Below are 17,935 nucleotides of genomic sequence, written 5' to 3'. Positions count from 1 at the left end.
GAGGGCGTTGCCCTGTTCCTTGGCTCCCTCCGCTGCTCCTCACAACGCCCACCCCCCACCCAGCCTCCGCAGCAGCGGCCTCTCCCCACCCCCTTCCCCACAGTAGAAACTTTCCTCTCCTCCTGCCAGAAGCGTAAATTGCCCCCAGGAATGCACTGCATCCCACAGCTCCCCTGGCAGTGGCCCGCTGCAGTCCTGGGGTCAGGCCTGGCCCTACATCAAAGGCTGGGGATCCGTAACAGCGAGGCTCCGCGCCTGCTGCCACCCTCCCCCGCCTCCCGCCGGCCCTCTGGCTTCCAGGGAACAGCACATGGTAGCACTTAAGCTCTGGGAGAACAGGGAGGATGCTTTTCCTGCACCACCACCCCCCCCTCCCCACAACCATCCACAATGAACTACTTGTTAGGAGACTATTTTAATTTTACTTAATGCAATTTCTGCTGCTGGGCCTCTGTTGCCACCTCCTTCGCAGACCGGGATGCCCAGAACAAACGTAAGGAGGCCAATCCAGCAGGGAAAGGCATACTCCGCATATGAAGGTGTCACTGGTGGGAGCCCGGGGCAGAAACCAGACTCTCTTACATCAGGGGGACCAGGCTGCTGCTCTGGTCTCCACTCAGGAGGCAAGGGGGTCAGTTAGGGGAGGGCTCGGAGCCGGCGTGTGCAACTTAGCAGTCAGCATGAGAGTTTGGGGCGTGTGTGGGGGCCACGGACTTCTTTCCAATGCCCTGGGCGTAGTAGGCAAGCCCTCAGTCTGGCAACCCTCTGAGCTTTGTATGCAGGGGGGCCAGCGGGCACGACTGAAGGAAGGGGGCACTTCCTGGCTCGGACCAGCTTCTGAGATTGGCTCCATCAGGTGCATCTTCTAGCAAATTCCAAAAACCAGGGGTCCAATGGTCACTTTCCGGAACAGTAAGTGGTGATCTGGAGACCCCTGGTGGCCAAAGGCTACAGAACAAGGCCTTCCCTCAGAGTCTGCGGGGCAGGACCCCTCCCGCCCCAGAACGCCACCGTGAGCAGGCTCTTTGGGATCCCTCCTTAGCCAGTGCTCCCATGGGGCCGGCACTCCTGCCCTGTCTTGCATGCCAGGACACCAAGGGGAGTGGGAACCGCCCAGGCTGGGTCAGGGGAGCTCCCAGCCCCACTGCCCAGCAGAGCTCAGGGATATGGAACCCACCCTGGTTAACTCGGCGGGGGGGGGGGGGGGGGGGGGGGGGGGTAGCAGTACATTTGGCTCATCCGGGAGAGATGACGAGATGATGTTCCGAACAGCTCTTTCCTGTCCCTCACACAGCTGCACCTCGCCCGGTGGGGCTGGAGCAGGAAGGCACGAAGGGGCTTTGTTTCCACAGCTTGCAGACCCTGTGATGCTGCCCAAGATTAACTCTGGGAAAGGAAATATCCAAAACCTCACGCCTACAAACGGCTGCTGGAAAGTGAGTTGTGGTGCTGGGAGGGGAGGAGGGGAAGGGCGAGGGCCCCCCAGGAGAGGGGGAGGGTGTGCAGCTCACTTTTCGTGGTAGGATCTGGACACCACACAACGCTTTCCACGTCTGGGTCCCAGCCCTCATTTCCTTCCCCTCTCCTTCATTCACTCAAAACCTAGTGCAGCTGGGCCCAGCCTTACACTGGTCCTAAGAATACAGTCGGCCAAAATGAGGTGCCTGCCCTGGGCCCCAAATTGTACCTGGAGGGCGAAGTACAGACTTAGAGAAGGATGCGATCCCAGAGAGAACATGAGCCGCCCTATACTTGGAAACGCAAAAGTGACCTTTCCTCCGCCTGGCCCAGTGTCTCAGTCAGTTGGAGCATCGTCCATTCACCAAAAGGTTGTGGGTTCAATTCCTGGTCAAGGCACATACCTAGGTTGTGGGTTTGATCTCCGGTCAGGGTATCAAACAGGAGGCAGCCAATTGATGTATCTCTCCCTTCCTCTCTCAAAAATCAATGGAAACATATCCTTAGGCGAAGATTTTTTTAAAAAAGTGAGCCCAGTCAGTGTGGGTCAGTGGTTGAGCGTTGACCCATGACCTAGGATGTCACGGTTTGATTCCCAGTCAGGGTACATGCCTAGGTTGTTAGCTCCGTCCCCAGTAGGGGGCATGCGGGAGGCGCCAATCAATGATTCTAATTGATTTTTTTTTCTCTCTCTCTCCCTCTTGAAAGCAATTTTTTAATTAATTAATTAATTAAAATATATATTTTATTGATTTTTTACAGAGAGGAAGAGAGAGGGGTAGAGTTAGAAACATCGATGAGAGAGAATCATCAATCAGCTGCCTCTTGCACACCCCCTACTGGGGATGTGCCCGCAACCAAGGTACATGCCCTTGACGGGAATCGAACCTGGGACCTTTCAATCCACAGGCCAACGCTCCATCCACTGAGCCAAACCGGTTTCGGCTTTTAAAAGCAATTTTTTAAATTTATAAAATAGCCCTAGCTGGTTTGGCTCAGTGGAGAGTGTTGGCCTACAGACTGAAGAGTCCCGGTTCAATTCTGGTCAAGGGCAAATGCCCATGTTGTGGGTTTGATCACCAGAAGGGGGCGTGCAGGAGGCAGCCAATCAATGATTCTCTCTCATCATTGATGTTTCTCTCTCTCTCTCCTTCGCTCTTCCTCTCTGAAATCAATAAAAAATAAAATATAAAACATTTTTAAAAGTGAGCTGGAAGAGGCAGATCATATGCAAAATGTCTCTTCCAGGTGTCCCAGAACCTAAACCAAGACACTCCTCCAGCACAATGCATCCCCACCACTCCTCATCTCAGGCCCAGGAGCCCCATTCCCCAGCCCCACCAACCTGAGCACCTGAACCTGGAGGCCCTAGATATCACCAAGAAAAGTGCTATCAAACAAGGTCTGACAACTCTGATCCCCACAAGCCCTCTCAAAGCTATCCCAGGCTGTAAGGCTTGGAGAGGAAGCCACAGGCCTGCTCTCCTCCGCCCACGCTGCTGTCATTAAGAATGTGGGTTTTGGAGTTTGGCTGGGGCTTTGAACCCTATCATCTCCACTTACTAGCTGTATGACCTTGAGCAGCTTGTGGCCTCCCCTCTACAAATTCCTGAGAACCAGATAATACATAAAGACTTCAGTGCAGTCTGACACATGGAAAGCACACAATCAATGGTACCCAACACCAGGGTTTACATGGTCTTTTTAAGCCAAAACCTCAAATTAGTGGCCAAGAGCTCAGGGTATGTCTGGGATAACGGTCTGCTTCTGTATTTTACTACAGAGTAAACCCAAAAGCGACTCTGAAGGGGCCTGGTTTGCTCTCTGGTCTATCGGGACCAGATAAAATCAAGGCAGGGCCTAGGAACTCAGCTGGTCTCCTCGCCCACTGTAACAAAATCCCCAGGGCTGAGCAGAAAGAAAACAGGACAGGATTGGGACTTCACTCAAGAATGTGTCTTTATTGAAGAATTTGTAAGAAAAAAGGATGAACCCTCTGTAAAAAGAGGAGATGTTGCCTCCAAACAGCAGGGAGGCAGAGGCCTGGGTGGCTTCCCAGAAGTCAGTGTTTCCAGCACGGCGGGCTCCCCTCTCCTGCAGCACTAGATGTGTCACACTGCCGCTAGCAGCTCTCCCCCCCCCCCCCCCCCCCGCCTCTCCTCCCGCCACACAGCCCCGGGCCCCCACAGCCAGGTACCAATGGCTTTCTGAAGGCCCAGGGATGATGTGCCTCTCACTGGGTCAAAGTGGGTTTTGCTTCGGAAATTCAAACAGGAATGTAAAATGGTTGAGCTCTTTCTAGTCCAACTAAGGATGACTACCTCCATCCCCTCTGAAGGGAAAGGGAGCAGGGATTTCCCTCCTGAATGCACACACTTGTGGGGGAAATGGACTATATCACAGTCTAGCATGGAGAATGGAAACAAGGTTAGAAGAATATATAACATCCGTGTTAAAGAGTCACTGAGTTCTAGAAGGCAGAGGGAGCACTGGGGCTTTCTGATTCCAGCCAGTGCTCCTGCTGGCAGCCCTGGAGTCCTGGGGACGGTCATTCCTCCCCGACTGGGAGATTGTCCTCAATCCGCCTGATGAACCGCATCCGGATTTCTGTCACGCCGTCTCCCTTCAGGGTGTCCTGGACAAACTTGGCCTCCACAGCCATCTGGACCTGGGGGACAGTGGGAAAATGAAGGGTGACTGCCTAGCCACAGCCTCTGGGGAGAGGGCTATATAATTGGTTCGTCCACAGCAGCCAACATAGGGGGCTGGTTTCCCCAGGACAAGACTGTCAATTCCAATGTTCTCCTGTAGAGGGCAGTGGCCCCGACCCATAAGGAAAGACTGAGCAAAGAACACACCCGAGTGAGACTGTCACCAAACAGGCCAAGCTGGGAATGGGTGTCCTGGGCTTTGGTGCTGACAACACCGTCTCAGCCTAGCAGGGAGGATCACACGCAGAGACACCCAGCGTGCATCCTGTACTCAGCAGCATCACCACCTCAGGCAGCGAAGTGCCGGGTGAGCCAAGGCCTTTCTTCTCTCTCTTATTCATTCAAGCATTTACCAAGCTCCTCCCCTCCACATTTCAGGCGCCCCAGAAGGTGAAGAGCTGTACTCACCATCTCCAAAGCTCCCCGCAACACCCCGCACAAGAGGTTGGAATAAATAAGGGATGAGTGGTTATCGGGAAGTTCTACAAAGTCCACCAGGGGGTTATTTTCCAAAATGAGGGAGAATTCGTCACCAGCTGGGCTCCAGTTGGTGATGCTTGGAGTGATGCCCAAGTACATCTTGAACGCCACCTGTCAGGGGACACACAGAGCACCATGGGAAGAGCGGCAGGGAGTGTACATAGGAAGGATGGGCTGGCAGAAGGGAACTAAGTGACTCAGGAACAAAACTGTGGCTCTGCAAGACACTGAAGCTTTAGGGCCCAAAAAAGGCATCTGTGCATAATTCCATACTCCTCTCCCTCAAGGTATCATATAATCAGGTGGATAACAACTTGCTATCTACCTGCACTTCATACGGGAAGGAAGCACTGACCTTCTGGTACGGATGCCTGCCCTGAACCAGCCTCTGAGTGCATAGAGGCCCCAACTCACCTCCCTGTCCTGTCTCAGCCCTTCTTTCTGAATGGGACTACAGGTCACTGGGGCAGAATTACTCTGAAGCAGCCTTCCCCTTTCTACCCTCCTAAGTCTAACCCTCACGAAACTCGCCAGTTAACCTCTTGGATTTGGGCAAGATAACTGACACTACAATTCTATAGGGTTTTATCATTTATTACTAATCCTACTAGAGGCCAGGGTCCAGAGGCATTGGGCCAGCTGGCAGGAGGTTGGCTGGCCCCACCCCCGATAGGGGTGTGACGGGGCGGGGCCAGCTCAGGGGCAGGCGGATCTGTCCAGTTGGCCGCTGCAGTGCGCCTCATAGTGACCAGTCGTTCCAGTTCTGTCGTTCAGGTCAGTTGGCTTTTATATATAGATGTTATGTAACACTAATATTATTAATAGCAAACATTTACTATACCCACACTACATTAAATGCATCCATTTTACCTGAATGCTCATATGCATTTTTTTTTCTACTCTTTACAACAATCCTGTGAGGAAGCTCTTATTTTCTTCACTTTAAAGATGAGGTAACTGGAAATTAAAGAGGTTAAAGTAAGTTACCTAAGAACTAATAAATATTGGAGCCAGAATATGAAGCCAAGTGTGTCTATATTCTTTTTTTCTTTTCTTTTTTTTAATATATTTTTATTGATTTCGGAGAGGAAGGGAAAGGGAGAGACAGAAACATCAATGATGAGAATCACTGATCGGCTTCCTCCTACACGCCCCCTGGGCATCTGCCCTGACCTGGAATCAAACTTCTGATCTCCTGGCTCATAGGTTGATGCTCAACCCTTGAGCCACTCCAGCCAGGCCAGGTATGTCTGTATTTTTAACTGCCATGCTCCTCTCTACAGCTTCACAGTTGAGACTTGGCTCTGATTTCAGCGGTGCTTTAATACCCAGGGATCATCCCAACTACTCTTCCCTTTCCATAGCCTGTGCTAGTCCCAAACCGTCAGGAGGGCTTCTTTGGCCCAAACGGCTGCCTAACTAGGCTTTTGGAATGCTCAGGGTCTCTCTAAGGGAGACAGAGAGAGTAGACAATCCTTCCACCCAGGATAATGACCTTGGCGATGACATCTGCCGTTTCCCGAAAGTCGTGGCACTTCCCCACATTTGACCGTGCCAAGAAATCTTCAATCAGTCGAACGCCAATGTTATAGCCCCTGGGAAGGAAATGAGAGCACAGACTGTATTACAGAATCTGAGTGTTTTATATCCTAAATAAGAAAAAGGCTAATATGCAAATTTCCCCTTGGGAGTTTGACCAACCGGGTGTTCCACTGCTCACTATGATGTGTGCTGACCACCAGCGGGTGGTGCAGAATGAAGGCAGGCCCCGGCCAGCAGCTGGCAGCCAGGGGAAGAAAGGCCCCAGCTGGCAGTCAGAAGGCCCTGATGGCCCTGATTCCTAGTCAGGCCTAGGTTCCCTGCCCGTGCATGGATTTTGTGCACCAGTCTGTATATAAGGCTGTTGGTGGTAAAAGAAAAATGGAGGTAATTCCAGAACATCCCCATAAATGAGCCCAGTGGAAACCAAAATGTTGATTGTAAGAGTGACGACCCTGTTCCGCCTCCAAAGGACCAGGCAGGTGCACGTTCTCCGGAGCCCCATTCCTGCTGCTCCCACAGAGGAGCGCACTCACATTTTGTCCAGCTGTTTATTCACATCTTCGTCATTCTCATAGTCCTTGCACAGTTGGGTGACCAGAGCCCCATAGGTCAGGGTGAAGAGCTCAGAGCTCTGAAAGAGATGCAAAACGCAGTCAGGACACACAAAAGAGAAAGTTTGACTGGCCTCACTCAATGCACGTGACGGGATTCAGAGAAAGGCCACTGTGTCTGGTGGGAGGGAACACCCTGTGGAGGGGTCAAGACCCGCCTCCCCAGAGTCAACGTGGCAGGGCTGCAGCCAGACCCACTGAAAACGGGCTGTAAGGACACTCATACACTGAGCAGTCCCGTTCCAACACGCCGAGGGGCTTGTGCAAACCCAGAGCCCAGCACAGCTCCCAAGCCTGAGCTCCAGGCACCAGGGTCTGGTGTGGGAGCCGCAGTCATCCACCAGCTCCTGTGAGAGGAGCCCAAAGCTGACATTTACAAACTGCCCTCTGCAGGTTGGCAAGTGGTGACCAAGGGACTCCCCACCCCCAGACCCCACCCAGGAGCAGCAGACCAAGGGGCCCTCTCCCTGGGGGAGGAAGGGAGTCTAAGATGAAGTCCATTGCAGGATGGTAACCCCTCTTCTAAGGCATGGGAAAAGTCATGTTCCTTCTGACACACAGCTAGGATGTTTCCGGGAAAGGGGATAATTCTGAAAGGAGTACATTCCGCTGTGTACTGGACTGGTTTCTACTATAATCACAGTTAAAAATCACAGGAACTCTTTCTCAGATAAGGAATCCTGTCACCTTCCTACCAAGAAACAGAGAGAAGAGGACGGTAAAAAGAAGTGCAACAGGGGAGAGGTCAACGGGGGAGAGGGAGGGAGACATCTGTAACACTTTCAACAATAAAGATAAATTTCTAAATAAATACATAAGGGGAGGAAGTACAGAACCAAAGACTAATAAAAGACAGAATAAAAGCAGCAAGTTGGGGAAAGGCATTACCAGAGTTAGACAAAGTGAGATACATGTTAATAGTATGTTTGGACCCAGGATTCACACAGGTACGAGGCTAAAAACATAAGACCGCCACTCAGCCACTCCCTTCCGGAGGGAGGCTTGTCAAACTGGAGCAGAACGTCGTTTTGTCTTCGGCATTCTGTGGAACAGGGTCCAAGTCAAGTTAACACCCAGGCTCTCAGGACCCACTGCTCCTCCCCTCGTCCCCATGGCGAGAATAATATATGAATGCCTTTTGCTTCCACACTGTATTCTATTTTTCATCACCTCATTTTCTACCCCACAATAACGGTAAAGCAGAAAGGGCAGGAATTAATCTCATTTTAGAGATAAGGAAACTGAGACTCAGAACGGTTAAGTAATTTTCCCAAGGACAAACAGCTCATTATTGACAAAAGTAATTCTGGAGGACAAAAACCAAGAGTTTCTAAACCAAAGTTCACTCTGCACACTGCTCCCCAAAACTGCATTAACAACCCCCCTAAAGCAAAACAAAACATTTAGCTGCACTAGGAAATCAAAGAGAACCAGTTTCTGAATTAGGAAGTCCTTTGAACTCAACTAAAACAGCCAGATAGGGTATCTCCAAGAGCCCATTTACCAACTACGGCGATTTAAGAGAAGCTATTGAGGAGGAGGAGGGTTTTTTCCCATCAGGTTAAGGTTTGGCACTAGAATGACTTGGGCATGAATGGATGGAGACAATCCAGCAGTAACCAGTCCACGGAACTGGCATCGCTGCATTAAGTCAGGAGCGCTTTCCTTCCATTATTAATGAGCCTCAGGCCACCGTGATGCCAAGTCACAGCACATCGTGATGTTATCAAGCTCCTTCTGGACACAGCAGCCCCCAAGCTACTGATGGGAAAAATCAAGGGCCTAGACAGACCAGTGCACGGTCACAGAATCAGCGTTCCTGGGACATGGGGATGGGATCCCCGGCCCAGCTCTCTGTACCCTCTGGTTTGCAAGTCTGTCTCCATCTCCCATGTGAGCCAAGCCTGTTTGGAACAGTGTACAACGTAAGTATGTACCTTAAAGGTCTTCATACTTTAAAAGTAGGAATGGGGCCGAAGCCGGTTTGGCTCAGTGGCAGAGCGTCGGTCTGCGGACTGAGGGGCCCCAGGTTCGATTCCGGTCAAGGGCATGTACCTGGGTTGCGGGCACATCCCCAGTAGGGGGTGTGCAGGAGGCAGCTGGTAGATGTTTTTCTCTCATCCACATTTCCAGCTCTCTATCTCTCTCCCTTCCTCTCTGTAAAAAATCAATAAAATATATTTAAAAAAAAAAAAATAGGAATGGGGCTGTGGTACAGAAAAGAATCATTTGCCCTGGCCGGTTTGGCTCAGTGGGTAGAGCCCCGGCCTGTGGACTGAACGGTCCTAGGCCCGATTCTGGTCAAGGGCACAGGCCTGGGTTTCAGACTTGATCCCCAGTGTGGGGCATGCAGGAGGCAGCCGATCAATGATTCTCTCTCATCAGCTTTGCGCAGTGGCAGTATCGTAGCCAATGAGGTGTATCCGAGGCGCGATTATTGCTAATTGAAAACTGATTCTCTCTCATCATTGATGTTTCTCTCTCTCTCCCCCTCTCCCTTCCTCTCTGAAATCAATAAAAAATATATATATTTTTAAAAAGATGCCGAAACCGTCGGCCTGTGGACTAAAGGGTGCCAGGCTTGATTCCGGTCAAGGGCATGTACCTTGGTTGTGGCACATCCCCAGTGGGGAGTGTAGAGGAGGCAGCTGATCAGTTTCTCTTTCATCGATGTTTCTTTCTTTCTTTCTTTTTTTTTTTTAATATATTTTATTCATTTTTTAAAAAATATATTTTACTGATTTTATACAGACAGGGAGAAAGAGAGAGAGCTAGAAACATCGATGAGAGAGAGTCATTGATCAGCTGCCTCTTGCACACCCCCTACTGGGGATGTGCCTGCAACCAAGGTACATGCCCTTGACCGGAATCGAACCCGGGACCTTTCAGTCTCCAAGCCGACGCTCTATCCATTGAGCCAAACCGGTTTCGGCTATTTTATTGATTTTTTACAGAGAGGAAGGGAGAGAAATACAGAGCCAGAAATGTCAATGAGAGAGAAACATTGACCAGCCACCTCCTGCACACCCCCCTCCAGGGATGTGCCCGCAACCAACATACATGCCCTTAACCAGAATCGAACCAGGGACCGACGCTCTACCACTGAGCCAAACTGGTTTCAGCTCTTTCATCGATGTTTCTAACTTTCTATCCCTCTCCCTTCCTCTCTGTAAAAAAATCAATAAAATATATATATTTTTAAAAAGTACCATTCAATGTTTACTATGTACCAGGCACTATGTAATTGGAGAGAGATAGATAATGACCTGAATAAATAAAATATATGGTTTCCCAGATAGTGATAAGTACTGTGAAGGAAAATGAGCAAAAAAGGAGATTGGGGGTTATTTATGTTCCTGCCAATTTTATTTATTTATTTATTGTTCATGTCAATTTTAAATAGGGTAAACAGAGAAGGCCTCATTAAAATAATATAAAAGAACAGGAGGAGCCCTAGCTGGTTAGGCTCCACGGATAGAGTGTCGGCCTGCAGACTGAAGGGTCCAGGGTTTGATTCCGGTCAAGGGCACATGCCTGGGTTGCAGGCTTGATACCCAGTATGGGGCATGCAGGAGGCAGCCAATCAATGATTCTCTCTCATCATTGATGTCTCTCTCTCCCTCTCCCTTCCACTCTGAAGTCAATAAAAATATATTTTTTAAAAAAGAGAAGAACAGGAGGAAGTAAGAATAAGCCATAAAGATAATATCCTCGTGAAAAATTCTAGGAAAGTGTACAGGCCCTCAGGTGAGAGTATGCTTGCCATGTCTGAGAAACAGGTAGGAGACTAGCGTAATGAGAGAGTGAACAGCCCTGGCCGGTGTGGCTCAGTTGGTTGGGCACTGGCTGTCCTGTGCACTTTGGGGTTGCCAGTTTGATTCCCAGTCAGAGCGGATGCCCAGGTTGCGGACTCTGGTAGGGGGCGTGCAGGAGGCAGCCAATAGATGTTGCACTACCATATCAATGTCTCTCTCCCCCTCCCTTCCTCTCTCTGAAAATCAGTACAATTTTTTTTTTTTTTTTTTTTTTTTTTTTTTTTTTTTTTAAAGAAAGGAGTGAACAAAGAGAACTGGGGAGGAAGTCAGAGAAATATAGGAGAGGTTACAGAGTCTGAAGATCTGGGTTTTCATTCCTGCGACCCTTATACAAAAGAATCCATGGGACCGTCAAGGTCAGCTATTCAACATCAAGGTCAGCTATTCAACCAGTCCAATTTCTTCACTGATCACAAGCACCACATTCTTCTTCCCAACAGAAATATGAATCTCTTCTACACTTCAACTTTACAACTGCTTTAATTATGTTCAGTAATAATGGTCATTAACATTTATAAAACTTTACTTATCCCCATTTTATAGGTGACAGATTAAGTAACTAAGAATCAGTTTTCTTTCTTTCTTTGTTAATCCTCACCCGAGGAAATTTTTCCCATTAATTTTTTAATGGCAGCACTCAGAATTTCAGAGGTGGAGTAAGAGAGGGAGAAACTGATCAGCACACGTCCTGCAGGCACCCCGACCACGGCTAGGGAAGAACCTGCAACCTAGGAACGTGCCCTTAATTGGGAACTGAACCTATGACGCTTTTTTTACTGATTTCTTACAGGAGGAAGAGAGAGGGATGGAGAGTTAGAAACATCGATGAGAGAGAATCATCGATCAGCTGCCTCTTGCACATCCCCCACTGGGATGTGCCTGCAACCAAGTACATGCCCTTGACCAGAATCGAACCAGGGACCTTTCAGTCCACAGGCCGATGCTCTATCAACTGAGCCAATCCAGTTTCGGCCCTATGACGCTTAGATGCACACAAGACCATGCTCCAACCACTGAGCAACAATGGCCAGGGCTTAGATGCAGTCTTCTTATAGTTGAGCACTGTCTCATAAAAACTCATGTGTCCCTGCCCTAACCGGTTTGGTCTGCAGACTGAAAGGTCCCAGGTTTGATTCTGGTCAAGGGCATGTACCTTGTTTGCAGGCATATCCCAAGTAGGAGGTGTGCAGGAGGCAGCTGATCGATGTTTCTCTCTCATTGATATTTCTAACTCTCTTCTCCCTTCCTCTCTGTAAAATATCAATAAAATATATTTTTTTAAAAACTCATGTGACCTTAGTCCATTCCTTAATATCCCTGAATCTCAGTTTTTCCCCTCTATACAATTACAACAATACTGTCTGCCCTTCAAGGTTACTGTGAGATTCCAACCAGATGCTTGTCGAGTGCCTGGGGCATAGTATGAACTCAAGTAGATATTACTTTTATTCTCAAACTAGTTTTCTGTGGTGTGGTGTCAGAGAGTACCCTGAAATAGTCTCAAAGAGGGAGATTTTTTAAAAAATATTTTTTTTTATTGATTTTTTACAGAGAGGAAGGGAGAAGGATAGAGTTAGAAACAGAGAATCAGCCGAAACCGGTTTGGCTCAGTGGATAGAGCATCGGCCTTCAGACTGAAGGGTCCCGGGTTCGATTCCGGTCAAGGGCACATACCTTGGTTACGGTACATCCCCAGTGGGGGGGGGTGCAATTCTCTATCATTGATGTTTCTAACTCTCTATCCCTCTCCCTTCCTCTCTGTAAAAAATCAATAAAATATATTTTAAAAAAAAAAGAAGAAGAAGAAGAAAAAGAAGAAGAAACAGAGAATCAGCTGCCTTCTGCACACCCCCTACTGGGGATGTACCACAACCAAGGTACATACCCTTGACTGGAATAGAACCTGGGACCTTTCAGTCCGCAGGCCTACACTCTATCCACTGAGCCAAACCGGTAAGGGCATCAAAGAAGGAGATCTTGATCCACATAAAGAACTTTGTAGCAACCAATAAGGCATCATTCAGTTGCATCAAAGAGGGAGATCTCCAAGTCCTTCTCCAGGTACCTCAGGTACAACCTGAGCAGAGAGAGCTAAGCCACGCCCTACACTCAGGTGAGCTGCTGCACTTGATAGTTTTCACGTTTTTTACTTAGCACCCCCAAAAAACACCAAATCTCCTTTAAGGGAGCTGATTTTTGGAGTTAATGCTAAAAGAGTCACATGTACTATTTTTGTCAACAGAAGTAATCTAGTGTGATTGCCCCCAGCAGCTGGAGAAGGAAAGTCAGTAACAGGACAGAGTCCACCTCTCTCTCCCTCTCCAGACTCCTGTCATGGAGATTCTGGAGCTGCTGCTAAGGATAATTCACCTGAGCAGCTGGGGCTGGGTTACTAGTAACACAACACAAAAGGAGGGCAGGCCTGATTGTCTATGAGATTCAGGAACCAAACACTATGCAGACACATGAAGGCTAATATCTTTACTAATAAAAATGCTAGCTGGCCAAAACCGGTTTGGCTCAGTGGTGAGTGTTGGTCTGCGGACTGAAAGGTCCCAGGTTCAATTCCGGTCAGGGGCATGTACGTTGGTTGCGGGCACATCCCCCGTAGGAAGTGTGCAAGAGGCAGCTGGTCGATGTTTCTCTCTCATCAACGTTTCTAGCTCTCTATCTCTCTCCCTTCCTCTCTGTGAAAAATAAAATATATTTTTTAAAAAATGCTAGCTGACATATACTGAGTGTCAACTGTTTTCTTCTTTTTAAAAAAATATTTTTGTTATTATTATTTTTTAGAGAGAGAGAGAAGGAGGGAACAGAAGATAGAGAAACATTGATGTGAGAGTGACACATGGGTCGGCTGCCTCCTGCAGCCCCCAACTAGGAATGAAGCCTGCAACCTGGGTATGTGCCCTGACTCGGAATTGAACCATCCTGGGACATCGCTTTGCATGCATTATCTATCTCAATTAATACTCAGAACATCCTTATGATATGGATACTATTATTACCTTTTTAAATTTATTTTAAAGCTGGTGAAACTGATGTTTAGGACAATAAATAAACTTGCCCAAGGTCACGCAAGCAAGCAGGAAAGTCAGGACTCAACCCCGGACAGTATTATACTTCTATGCTAGTATTTTTCCGACTCTCATAGATTATGTGCCTCTCGAATTAAGGATTAGGACTTCATCTCTGCATTTCCCCCAACACCTAGCACAGAGCTTTCCATAAAGTTGGGACTCAAGGAAAGTTTGCCGGACAAATGGCTGTTTCTGTTTGCACAAACTAAAAGCAGATATCTAGCCAGGACCGGTTTGGCTCAGTGGATAGAGTGTCGGCCTGCGGACTGAATGGTCCCAGGTTCGATTCCGGTCAAGGGCATGTATCTTGGTTGCGGGCACATCCCCAGTGGGGGGTGTGCAGGAGGCAGCTGGTCGATGTTTCTCTCTCATCGACATTTCTAACTCTCTGTCCCTCTCAATTCCTCTCTGTGTAAAATCAATAAAATATATTTTAAAAATAAATAAATAAATAAAAAATAAAAGCAGAGATCTAGTTACTTGGGCATATTAAACCTTGAAGTCTTGAAAGGCTGAAGCAATTAGAAGACTGCTGATTGCAGAACACTGGGCTGACTGGGAAGACCTCTGCCGGAGGTGGAGACGCCCAAGCAGAGAGGGAAGGAGCATGTGAAAGCCATGTGGCTACAAAGAGGATCATGTGACGAGCCCCAAGTAGGTACCAGTAGGAACTGAATGAGAGGACACACCAAACCTTTGTGCCATTCATCCAATAAATACAGCCGGCCTAGCGCAGTGGTCGGCAAACTCATTAGTCAACAGAGCCAAATGTCAACAGTACAACGATTGAAACTTCTTTTGAGAGTCAAATTTTTTAAACTTAAACTTCTTCTAATGCCACTTCTTCAAAATACACTCACCCAGGCCGAAAACCAACTTCTGCACATGGGCCATGAAGTTTCAATCGCACTGTACATGCGCGCCTGCATGTGGTATTTTGTGGAAGAGCCACACTCAAGGGGCCAAAGAGCTGCATGTGGTCCTCGAGCCATAGTTTGCCGACCACTGGCCTAATGTATCATTCAGTTGCTGAGAATGGAGCAGTGAACAAAAATTCCTACTCTCACGGAGTTTATATCCTCATGGGGGAGACTGAAAATATAAAACTAAATATAGAATTTATAATGAAATACTTCAAACAAAATACAGTGCCATGAAGAAAAACAGCAGAGTAACAGAACAGAGAACTAATCATGTGATCAGGGAAAGCCTCTCTGAGGAGATGACATTTGAATAGTTGTGCATGAAGCCAGTTCCAAGCAACAACAGCCATTGCAAAAGCTTTGAGGCTAATTCCCTCCTTTCAAAAAAGCTGAGTGAATATTGGGGTTGGAAGTGAAGACTGCAAGTTCCTACTGTACTCATATTAAAGATTTCAGATTCAAAAAAAAAGTACAGCCCTAGTTTGGCTCAGTGGATAGAGCATCAGCCTGTGGACTGAAGGGTCCCAGATTTTATTCCAATGAGCAGGAATCCAAAGAGGTGTCAGGAGGCAACCAATCACTGATTCTCTCTCATCATTGATGTTTATCTCTCCCTCCCCCTCCTCTCTGTGAAATCAATATAAATATATATTTTTTTAAAGTACAAAATAGCCGAAACCGGTTTGGCTCAGTGGATAGAGCGTCAACCTGCCGACTGAAAGGTCCCAGGTTTGATTCCGGTCAAGGGCATGTACCTTGGTTGCGGGCACATCCCCAGTAGGGGGTGTACAGGAGGCAGCTGGTCAATGTTTCTCTCTCATCGATGTTTCTAGCTCTCTATCCCTCTCCCTTCCTCTCTGTAAGAAATCAATAAAATATATATATTTTTTAAAAGTACAAAATAAATTTAAGTTATGAAAACTAAGCAGGAAGACCTCTCCTATTCTGCTCATATCTTAAGGAGGAGAAAACACTGACCATGCCCCATGCGATGTACACTGAAATCTAACCTAATCCTAGGTGGGCATTAATATCTCCATTTTATACATAAAGGAAACTGAGGACCAATTGAGAAAGACAGAATTCCAACCAATGCTCATTCTTTTCTTCCTACATGACAATTTCCTAATAAAACATTCTCTTGTTCTTCTTTATTTAAACTATTGGTATTTCCTCCAAAACAGGAATTGTTAACCTGTAACTCACGGAGTATCTTCAAATGTAACTAAATGTCTGTGTATTAGTAATGTCTCTATTCTTCTAATTACTATTTCTTGGGAGAAGACCAGGAATCATCAGCTTCTCAAAAGGGGTCTGATTGAGAGAAAAAGTTAGGTCCTCGGCAGTAACGGGGTCTCCTGCAGCACATGCGAAGGTGAGAGGGAAGTTGAATCATCCCCTCTAGAGCTAAAGGTCAACAAAAGGCCCCTGACCTGCCCAGCATGCAACCCTGAGTACTCAGTTTTTAGTTGGAAAACAAGGAAAGGTAGCATGGGGAACTGGAGGAAGTAAGAACGTGCCAAAAAGAAGACACACCTGTCAAGAAGTCCCCTGACTTTGGAGAAAAGTGTTATCTACCTTACTTCCCAGGCCCAGACCCCATTCACAGGCAAACTTGATGGGACTCTGTGGTGTCCCACTCTTACAGGACAAGAAGAGAACCGCCCCCTGCCAGAGGGACACCAGCTATGGCCTTCTCTGCTCCACCTCTCACTCCACGGGGCAGAAAGCTCCTTTCTGACCAAAGCAGGATCTCAGCAGCTCTTGCAGCGCCAAGGCAAGTGTGAGAGACCGTGGTCTGGAAGTCTGAAGCATTAGCTTTGGAGTTAGAGAGACAGGGGTTCACATCCTAATGCTTCCTAGCTGTCAATTTGGGCAAGTTAGGTAACCTCTCTGAGCTGTAAAGTGGCAATAACTGCATCCACCGGAGAGGATTGTTTTGCGGATTAAGTGAGATAATACACGGAAAGTAAGTAGTAGGCCCAGGGCCTAACCCAAAGAGTCCGAAGTGCCCATGACTGTTATTGCCGTCGCTGTCGTTGGCCCAGCACACAGTGGCTCGGCTGCACGCAGGCGGCGGGAGGGGTCTCTGAGCCGCTCCAGCGGCCCTCCCACCGGCCCCAGGCCCGGGCGCCCCGGCGGGACTCTCCCCTCTCCGCCCACCGAGCAGCGCCCCCTTCCTCCAGCGGAACCTCCTCCGCCCAGAGCTCAAAGGAGGACTCCTTCCCAGTTGCGCTCCCAGCCAGACCCCTTCCCCAGAACGCCTCTATTCTGCCCCGCCCGCCGAAGTCACACGCTCCGAGTTACCATTTTCTTGCTCTCAGTGCCTCGGTTCGCCTGCCTCGACATGGTGCCGGAAGCCCCAGCCCACCTCGCCACAGGCCCACTCAGCGACCCCTTCTCACAAGGCTCAACCCAACCACGGCCCCTCCGCCTTCCGGACTGACCAGCACCGACACACCGCGCCTGCGCGGCCCGCCGCGGGGCACCACGGGACTCGTGGTCCGGCCGACGAGGGTAACTGCCCCCTCCCTCCCGTAAATGTCGGACTACAACACCCAACAGCCCCTCTGGCAGCACCGCCCCCTTAGTTCAGCTGGACTACAACTCCCAGAGTACTCCGCGCGCGGCTAATTTGCAGAGCCCGTCTTCCTCGGGGGCTGCATACTGGCCACTGGGTGGCGTCCACACCTTAGGGTAATTCTGTATCAACCACATACTTTCCCTCCTCCTCCCCACACCCCAGCCCCCACTCAGATATGCTCCGCAAATTCCTCTGTCGACGGGTTTGGTCTCTCAGAAAGTCCCTTTTTCCAACTAGCTTCTTATGCTGTTGCTGCAATTCAGAGCTAGAAGATCCCAGGATGTCCCAAAAAACTAGCAATGGCTCACATGCAAATCTCTCTCCTTCACTACAAAAATATTTAATGACCACCTACTATGTGTCAAACATTCTGCTAGTGACTTTCTCTTCAAACTGCCATCGTGTCCCCAAACTCCAAACGCAGCCAGCATCTGCATCCTACCACCTGAACCCTGTGATGGACTATCCAGTGTATTCCATAAAGTTCAGGTCACATTCTTCTGGCTCCCTCCCTAGAACAAATGCCTGGCTTCCAGAAAAGATCACCAGTGTTGGTGGCAGCCAGTCTGGGTTATGATTCCAGTTTTGCCATTTTAGGCAAGTTACTGGATCTCTCTCAGTTGTTATGAAGACTGGTGAGAGGCGTATACAGAGCACTGGGACACAAAGTGTGTATTCCCCTTTCTTCTTGGAAAGAAAGGAAGGAAGGAAGGAAAGAAGGAAAGAAGGAA

At 48.6% G+C, this 17,935-nt stretch overlaps 1 protein-coding gene and 1 pseudogene across 2 annotated transcripts; one reads left to right on the top strand and one right to left on the bottom strand.

Moving 5' to 3' along the window:
* Positions 1-3,392: 3,392 nt before the first annotated feature.
* TRAPPC3 (trafficking protein particle complex subunit 3) lies at positions 3,393-17,121 on the bottom strand. Of its 2 annotated transcripts, none has more exons than XM_036445489.2 (5): positions 16,992-17,121; positions 6,725-6,822; positions 6,145-6,244; positions 4,578-4,760; positions 3,393-4,126 (listed from the first exon to the last, which is right to left on the bottom strand). In XM_036445489.2, coding segments are annotated over exons 2-5 (405 nt in total). In that variant the 5' UTR covers positions 6,727-6,822; positions 16,992-17,121; the 3' UTR covers positions 3,393-4,006. The 2 variants fall into 2 exon arrangements, with proteins under 2 accessions (XP_036301382.1, XP_036301380.1); XM_036445487.2 differs by having other exon boundaries at positions 16,928-17,091.
* On the top strand, positions 9,186-9,344 carry LOC118724970 (annotated as a pseudogene).
* Positions 17,122-17,935: the final 814 nt, after the last annotated feature.

Source organism: Pipistrellus kuhlii, unplaced genomic scaffold (genome assembly GCF_014108245.1).
Source record: "Pipistrellus kuhlii isolate mPipKuh1 unplaced genomic scaffold, mPipKuh1.p scaffold_m20_p_2, whole genome shotgun sequence".
Classification (NCBI taxonomy): domain Eukaryota; kingdom Metazoa; phylum Chordata; class Mammalia; order Chiroptera; family Vespertilionidae; genus Pipistrellus; species Pipistrellus kuhlii.
This window is presented reverse-complemented; position numbering and strand designations above follow the sequence as displayed.